Source organism: Daktulosphaira vitifoliae, unplaced genomic scaffold (genome assembly GCF_025091365.1).
Source record: "Daktulosphaira vitifoliae isolate Bord-2020 unplaced genomic scaffold, ASM2509136v1 Scaffold_255, whole genome shotgun sequence".
NCBI classification, from domain to species: Eukaryota; Metazoa; Arthropoda; class Insecta; order Hemiptera; family Phylloxeridae; genus Daktulosphaira; species Daktulosphaira vitifoliae.
The window spans coordinates 1-9,120 of NW_026099821.1; the positions used below are offsets into that span (position 1 = coordinate 1).

General features: G+C 28.9%; 2 protein-coding genes across 2 annotated transcripts; both read left to right on the top strand.

The window, feature by feature from the left end:
* Positions 1-1,129: 1,129 nt before the first annotated feature.
* Positions 1,130-3,601, top strand: LOC126909310 (uncharacterized; the record flags this gene model as incomplete). Its single annotated transcript, XM_050691726.1, has 8 exons — positions 1,130-1,378; positions 1,719-1,871; positions 1,960-2,034; positions 2,324-2,479; positions 2,773-2,895; positions 3,175-3,327; positions 3,416-3,490; positions 3,590-3,601. Coding segments are annotated over 8 exons (996 nt in total), but the record flags the coding sequence as incomplete, so codon positions are not given.
* A 4,336-nt stretch (positions 3,602-7,937) lies between these two features.
* LOC126909311 (uncharacterized) lies at positions 7,938-8,435 on the top strand. Its single transcript, XM_050691727.1, has one exon. The coding sequence runs from the start codon at positions 7,938-7,940 to the stop codon at positions 8,433-8,435; it is 498 nt and encodes a 165-aa protein (XP_050547684.1).
* Positions 8,436-9,120: the final 685 nt, after the last annotated feature.

Below are 9,120 nucleotides of genomic sequence, written 5' to 3' on the forward strand. Positions count from 1 at the left end.
AAAAAAATTAATTACTGAGATATAGCTATAGACCTAACGTCTAACTATTACTTAAAAAAAAAATCAACTAAAAATATTAACAGGATTAAAAGTTATTTAAGTTGTCAGTGAGTGGTGGGCCACCCTGTATATATCAACGACGAAATCGTCTTTCAAGCTCTTCTCGTGTCCTCCCGTTGGATAAACTGATCAGACCCAATCACTCAAATTAGTGAACTACCAAAGGCGTAGAGTTTAGGCCCGTCAGCACAGTTTAGCTCAAAAGTATTAGACTGAAGAGTGGCTCCTTGTCAGCCACCAGCACAACTACTTTTTTACTATACCCAATAAAGGACGATTATGCCCAAAAAGTAGCCAGCTTGTACACTTATTATTAAAAATGACTAAAAGACCAGTAGTCCAACCTTAACTCTAGCCGCACACACACACACAATTCTAAGAGCACGGCGAATATAAAATATTTGCGCTAAGTCCAGGTTTTTATATAGCTATTTTATTTAAGAAACGTATTAAACTCAAAGTCAAAAAGGTAATATCAAAATGTAACACAAAACAAAATTAAATCGCACAAAGACACTCGCGTCCAACTTCTTGACATGTAACTCGACGTTTCTTCGACAAAACGTCCAGTCTCGTCCAGCCCCCGTCCCCCAATAATTTTCACGTTTCCCTTTTATAATCTTTTTCCCACCATTATTAATTTGCATACCCTGCATTTCCCATTTATATGGAATTATTATATTGCTTAAGAGTTCCAAAATTGCTTACTACTATTGTAAAGCTTATATTATACTAAAATCGACATATTTCAATACTTCCTCAGCTAATAACTACACTACCCTATGTTACAAAAAGAAAATATAACTTACTGGTAAATTATTTAAAATTAAACCTTATATTAAAGGTGTAATTAAAAATCATGTAGCNTCTTATAATAAAGGTGTAATTTAAAATCATGTAGCCGTATTTCTTAATAGTATTTATTTTTTGTTAAGCTTGAAACTTCTAGTAAAATGTCTCAATTAAAAATATTAGATGATATAATACACTAATATGTACACAACAATAAATATATGAATTAAATTTTTTTTAATAATAAAAATTATATTTATACTTATTATATTTTCAGGATGACTTGAAATTATGTTTAACCCTTACTAAAAAGGAGCTAGAAAAAAAAAATGCTTTAGTAAAAGAAATGGAAATAGATACTAAATTTAAAGAAAATCAAATTAAAACTCTGAGAGAAGACCAAAAAATTTTAGAAAATAGAATAGATAGATTAGTTAAAAATGAAATATTTAATCAAAATTACATTGAAACACTAACCAATACAATACAGGAAAACCAATCTAGCCAACAAAAGAAGCAACTAGAAGTTAGTATTTTTTAAAAATAAATAATATGTTTTACAAAACAAAAGAAGCAACTAGAAGTTAGTATTTTTTTAAAATAAATAATATGTTTTACAATAATTGAATATTAATATTTTTTAAATTATTCTTAAATAAACTGTATTACAATTTATATATTATGTATATTTATAGTATAATTTATATATAAATATTTTTTTACTAATATATTCAACATATTATATATTAACAATAGAAGATAAAAATAATGAGGTATACAGAAAATTGTTATTTGTNAAAATAATGAGGTATACAGAAAATTGTTATTTGTATCTTCTTGCACTAATTATTTTACATAAACTTTAGATCACTGAATTAAATGATTCGAACAACTATCTTAAAAATGTGCTTTCAACAAAAGCATCCGAATTGGATGAAAAAGAAAACACTTATCAAAATAAAATAAAAAGCTTAGATTCAAAAATTGTAAAACTCGATGAAGAAAATATTAACTTACAGGTAAATTATTAAAAATTAAACCTTATATATAAGTATAATTAAAAATCATGTAGCTGTATTTCTTAATAGTATTTATTTATTTTTTAAGCTTGAAACTGCAAGTAAAATGTCTGAAATAAAGATATTAAAAGATAAAATACATGACTTTCAGTCTAAAGAACAGGTATAATGTTCATCAGTAAACACCTATCTTCACTACATATAGGGATGGCAAAAATTGACACAATATCGATATTAAATAGTATTAATATTTGGTTTATAGCTTATGAAATAAGATTTATAGAACTCGGTTTGATATTAAGATATCAGTATTGCTAACAAAAATATCGTTGCCATCCCTAACTATATACTCACTTTATATGTTAAAATAATTAGAATTTAATGAATATTTGTCTTAAAATTGTTATCGACCATTCAAAAATGTTTTTAAGAAAATTATTTTATTATTTTAGAAATTGAATCAACAACTAAGAGATGTTATGAATAAATATAAAATTTTAGAACAAAAGTTAAGTGCAACTATTGATGTTAATGTAAAATTAGAAGAAGATCGCAGAAAAAAAAATGATGAATTAATATCTTGTGAAAATAAGAACAGTGTTTTAATGGTATTTTTAATTTAAATATTCATATAATATTTAAATAATCTCAGAACATTTAAATATGACTGTCTAAAGCTGCTCGTCTTTTATTCTGTATATTACGAATTTAAGATTAGTATATAAAGTCTAAAATTCATATAATTCATTTTTCAAATAATAGTTGAGTTAAACATCTTAATAAAGGTATGTTTCTAAATATTTTCATTTTTTTCATTTTAAATAAGTTTTCTTTAAAAGGCTTTTAAGTTGACCTTGATACCAGTTGATATGTTAGTTTCAATTTAATTTATAAACTTTAGAAACAATTAGAAAGCCAGAATTCAGCTATTGGACACTTTAAACAACAATTAAAAAGTGCAGAAGACGTTCTATTAGATCAAAAGACTCAGGCTGAAAAAGATAATCAAGTTTTTAAATTGAAGGTATTTTTTATCTATGCTTCATATTTTAATAATTGATTGACATATATATAAAGTTAATACTAAAATATTTTAATTGATTATTATCTATTGTATACAATATCAAATATTTTTATTAATACTAAATAACGTTTTTTTAAAATACGTATAATTTATATATAAATATTTTTTTACTAATATATTCAATATATTATATATTAACAATAGAAAATAAAAATAATGAGGTATACAGAAAATTGTTATTTATATCTTCTTGCACTAATTATTTTACATAAACTTTAGATCACTGAATTAAATGATTCGAACAACTATCTTAAAAATGTGCTTTCAACAAATGAATCCGAATTGGATGAAAAAGAAAAAATTTATCAAAATATAATAAAAAGCTTAGATTCAAAAAATTTAAAACTGGATGAAGAAAATATTAACTTACAGGTAAATTATTAAAAATTAAACCTTATATATAAGTATAATTAAAAATCATGTAGCTGTATTTCTTAATAGTATTTATTTATTTTTTAAGTATGAAACTGCAAGTAAAATGTCTGAAATAAAGATATTAAAAGATAAAATACATGACTTACAGTCTAAAGAACAGGTATAATGTTCATCAGTAAACACCTATCTTCACTACATATAGGGATGGCAAAAATTGACACAATATCGATATTAAATAGTATTAATATTTGGTTTATAGCTTATCAAATAAGATTTATAGAGCTCGATTTGATATTAAGATATCAGTATTGCTAACAAAAATATCAATATTTAAAGTAAAACTATTTTAATCCAGTATCACAAACACCATTATTACATGTTGGATAGTAAAATTCGAAATCATTTTTTTTTAATAATAGTAATTTAAACAATAATAAAAAATTGTTTACCTATTTAAAACGCACTTACAATGTGCAATTTTTATAGGATTTTTAAGTCTGGATGTTAGGTCCGACTATAGTTATCAACATGTACCTGAACGGTCGTTGACCACCACTTTTAATTAAGTCAGTCGGCGACGTGCCTTCTTAGCATAGAGTAGTAATTTAAACGGTTAAAAATTATTAACGTTCATAGTGTTACTTAAAATTTAAAAATAATAAAACCCCAAAAATCTGTTCAACCAGAAAAATGACATACAGTCCACAACATGGTCTTTCGGATACGGATTTTTGGTTAATAATTAACGAAAAATTTAAATTTTAAATGCGAAAATAATAAATACGTAAAATAGTGCAACGTGTCATTTGGATTACCAAAAGTTTACCCTTTCAAGAAAATGGATAATATTCAAAAAGCCAGTCGAAAGGTAGAAAAATTAAAATATATTCCTTTTATTAATAAATTTATTCGAAAATTTCCTAAAAGAATATATTGTAAGTTTTTCAATATTATTGTAAGGTCTTTTTTTATGTAGATTTTTACCCGGTTATTAGTTATGTTTATCAGGTGAGAATAATAATAAATCGGCGCGTATACTCTACGCGGAAAGTATATATATTTATAGGGGCGTTTAAAAGGTTATTATAACACCTCGTATGTGGGGATAGGATACTATAGTTCATTATAATAACAGAGTAGAAGTTACATTGCTTAATATCAGCTGTTAATAGTATTAAATTTCACAGCGCGTTCTCACTTACCTTCGATATGGGGGAAACGAGCATTAATCTTGCGCAGCACAGAGGACAATTAAAAACATCTTTAGTAAAATTCGAAAAATATTTGAGTAGCGGAAAAGTCTCAATAGAGCAAATACCATTTCGGATAGAAAAAATAGAAGCTGTTTGGTCAGAGTTCGAAGTTATTCAAGGAGCTATAGAGCTCGAAGAAGAGGTAAACATGGAGGAACAAAATATATATATAGAGGAATGTGAAGAATTATTTTTTAAAACATTAGCCAAATCAAATAAATTAATCGGTAGAGTAAGTTCGTCAACGGTCGAAAATAAAGATATTAAAGAAAATCAATATAGTTGTCAGCAAAGTTCTTGTGGTCAAACAAATAAATGTATTTATCACGTTAAATTAGCTCCTATAAGTATTCCAGTATTTACTATCGAATACAGTGAATGGAAACCTTTTTATGATTTATTTTCTAAACTTAAACATGTTAATGCGGATCTATCGGATATTCAGAAATTTTGCTATTTGCCTCAGGAGAGGCAGCAAATATTATTAAAAGTTTAGAAACAACAGCGAATAATTATGATATCGCGTGGATAATGTTAAAATAGAGATATAACAATAATAAGTTAATAATTCAAACTCACGTGAAAGCCATTTTTGAGCTAGGAATGGTGTATCAAGAGTCTGCGGTTAAAATAAGAGAATTTTTGGATTCTTTAGTCTGTCGTATTAGTGTATTAAAAATGTTAGAAAAAAAACCTGAAGAATGGGGGCCGATGTTAATGCATTTAATTTGTACTAAGCTTGATAGAAATACGCTAAGTAGATGGGAAGTAGAATCACCCCAAGATAGAATAGCACGCGTATGCGAATTTATTGCATTTTTGGAAAATAGTGTAAAAGTATTAGAAGCGTTATTGTTTAAAGTGTTCAAAACCACACAATGTATTGTTGCATTTAAATACAACTCTAAATCAAGAAATAAAAGTANGTTGTATTTAAATACAACTCTAAATCAAGAAATAAAAGTAGATAATAATACTCCAAACGATAATTCAGTAGTCTCAGATAACGTATCAACGAGCGCTATTGCAGGTGCTCAATTACACGAACAAGTGTTGTTGTCAACAGTAGAAGTTTATTTAGGTAAGGTTAAAGATGGAAAAGAAAGATGTAGAATTTTGCTGGATTCTCGTTCACAGTGTAACTTTATAAGTGAATATATGGTACAATTATTAAGGTTGCGTAACTCGCGAGTACACCACAGTGTCATTGGCATAGGAGGTACTAAAAAAAATACTACTTCAGCGATTACAGTAGTAATTACATCGCGCATTAGTTTATTCAAAATAGAAGTACGATGTTTGGTTGTTCCTAAGATAACAGGATTTATTCCGTCGAATAATATAAAAAGTAAATGTTTTATTCCGGAAGGTATTCAATTAGCGGATCCGTCTTTCACACTACCGCAAAAAATAGACTTATTACTCGGAGCAGGTCACTTTTTTTATGTTTTATGCGCAGGTAAAATTAAACCGTCCGAGGACGGATCAATATTTCAACAAACGCAGTTTGGTTGGGTAATTGCAGGAGTAGTAAATCCGGGCTGTAGTCAAGCGTATCATTCTATTAGTTATTCGGCAGTGATTGATCACGAAAATCAATTAGACAATATGTTATCTAAATTTTGATGTTTGGAAGAAGTAGGAACAGCCGCGCCTCTAACGTTAGAAGATAAAAATTGTAAAGAGATTTTCGAAAATACGGTTAAGCGAGACGATGTCGGTAGATTTATGGTTTATTTACCTTTTAAAGAAGGGGAAAATTATAAATTAGGCGAATCATACGAGATAGCAAAAAAGGAGATTTTTTAATATGGAAAGAAAGTTGCAAAAAGACGAAAAGTTAAAATAGGAATATAGTAAATTTATGAAAGAATACGAAATATTGGGTTAATGCAGAAAATTAGTGAAAAGAAACCCATAGTTGGGGAACAAATATGTTACTTACCGCACCACGCTGTATATAATTATAATAGCACAACAACACGACTTCGTGTGGTATTCGATGCGTCGTGTAAAATGTCATCTGGTAAGTCACTGAATAACGTACTATTAAAAGGTCTCGTCTTACAAGACGATATGATTTTTATTTTAATATACGTTTTAGAAAACATAGAGTTGCTTTATCTGCAGATATAAAAAAAATGTATCGACAAATTAATTTAGTTCCTTAACATTGTGATTACCAAAGAATATTATGGAGAGAAAATCCAACAATGCCCATAGGAACTTATAAATTAACAACAGTCACATATGGTATGAGTCCTTCGTCGTTTTTAGCAACTGCTTGTTTACGTACTTGTTCTGAAATAAAAAATAATTTTTACATGGACGACTATTTAGGAGGCACAGACACTATCGAATCAGCTGTTCAGTTACGCGACGATCTTATCTGTATATTTCAACGAGCCGGTATGTCGCTGTGTAAGTGGTTATCTANATCGCTGTGTAAGTGGTTATTTAATAAAAACACAGTTGTAGACGACACGGTTGAAAATAAAAATAACGAACGTGCATTTGAATCAACGATAACAAAAATACTTGGTCTAACGTGGGACCCCGCTAATGATATGTTTATATTTAAAATAAATTTAAATATTTACCCGGCAATTGATTAAACTAAAAGGAAAATATTATCTGAGGTAGCCAGGATTTATGATCCGCTTGGTCTTTTAGGACCTGTAATAATAAGAGCCAAACTCTTCATTCAAAGTTTATGGAACATAAAATTAGCGTGGGATGAAGTATTAACTGATAATATAAGTGAAAACTGGTTAAATTATCGCGAGAGCTTGTTAACTTTAAATAATATAAAAGTGTCGCGAAAAATAACGTGTGAAAAAGATATTTCGTCAATAGAAATACACGGTTTTTCGGACGCATCAGAAAAGACATATGGTGAATGTATATAATTACGACGCACCGATAAAGATGGTAAACATAGTTTAAGGCTTATTTGTAGCTCCATTAAAATTAATTTCTATATCCAGATTAGAACTATGCGCAGCGTTATTACTCGCACGGTTATCTTATAACGTAATGGAAAAGTTAAAATTAAATATTATAAAAAAGTACCTTTGGACGGATTCAAATATAGTTTTGGCGCGGAGATCATCTCCATCCATAAATCGGAAGACATTCGTTGCTCACTGAGTTGGTGAAATTCAGAATTTATCTTGTCCATCAGAATGGGCTTATGTACGGTCTCAGGATAATCCAGCCGACTTGCTTTCTAGAGGATGTGAAGCGAAGTTGATGAATGAGATGCAGTTATGGTGGCAAGGACCGTCTTGGTTGAGTAGGGATAAAACGGAATGACCAAGTCAAAATAATGGAGTATTAGAAATTTCAATCAATATGTTGGAAAGAAAAAGTACAACTAAATTTATTGGTAATGTAATAGAAGAAGCTAATTTGTTAGACAAATTTTCATCTTTAAATAAAATTTTACGTATTATGACTTATTGTTTAAGATTTATAGATATTAAAGTACATAAAACATTGTTTAAAACAAGTGTTATAAATGCAGATGATTTAAATAGGACAAATATTAATTTAATACGTATTGTGCAAAATAATTATTTTGCCAAAGAAATTAGTTGTTTGATAAACGGTAAAGAGGTGTCAAAGAAAAGTAAATTGTTACGATTGAGACCGTTTTTAGACGATAAACATTTAATTAGAGTTGGTGGTAGACTGAAAAATGCATTGTCTATTGATGAATGTCAACGTCATCCTATAGTGTTACTTGGTGATAAGTCTAAATACACGCGTTTATTATTTCTACGCGAACATGAACGTTTAATGAACGGCGGCCCGCAGGCGATGTTATCTGCTGTTAGATTAAATTATTAGCCATTGAACGCACGTAGGACAGCAAAAGGCGTATTGCATCATTGTATTAAATGTTTCCGATATAGACCGGTTGTAGTACAACGCATTATGGGCCATCTACCTAGTAGTCGTTTTAAACAGGGAAGAGCCTTTTTAATAAGTGGTTGTGATTTTGCCGGACCGCTGATGATAAAGGACAGTCTTAGAAAAAGGACATGTATATTAAAATGTTACGCTTGTATATTTATTTGTTTTTCAACAAAAGCAGTTCATATTGAATTAGTGTCTGACTTGAGCACGAAGTCATTTTTAAATGCATTAGATAGATTTTTTAATAGACGAGGGATTGCAAAAATCTTATACAGCGATAATGCTACAAATTTCGTAGGAGCTAATAAATATTTAAAAGAAGTTTACGATTTATTTCAATCTGAAGAGTACGAAAATCAGCTGATTAAGAATGTTGCGGAAAAAGGCGTGGAATGGCGATTAATTCCTGCGCGCTCGCCTCATTTTGGGGGTTTGTGAAGTCAATGAAAACTATAATTTTTAAGGTGTTAGGGGAGGCATTTTGAACATACGAGGAATTAAATACTATTTTAATAAGGGCAGAAGCTTGCTTAAATTCTCGACCATTGACTACTCTTTCCCCGGATCCATTTGATCCACTATTCCTTACACCATCACATTTTTTAATTGGAGAGTC

What these genes read in the sequence shown, in the direction of transcription:
- LOC126909311 (XM_050691727.1), top strand. Translation starts at nt 7,938, where the DNA reads ATGTTGGAAAGAAAAAGTACAACTAAATTTATTGGTAATGTAATAGAA.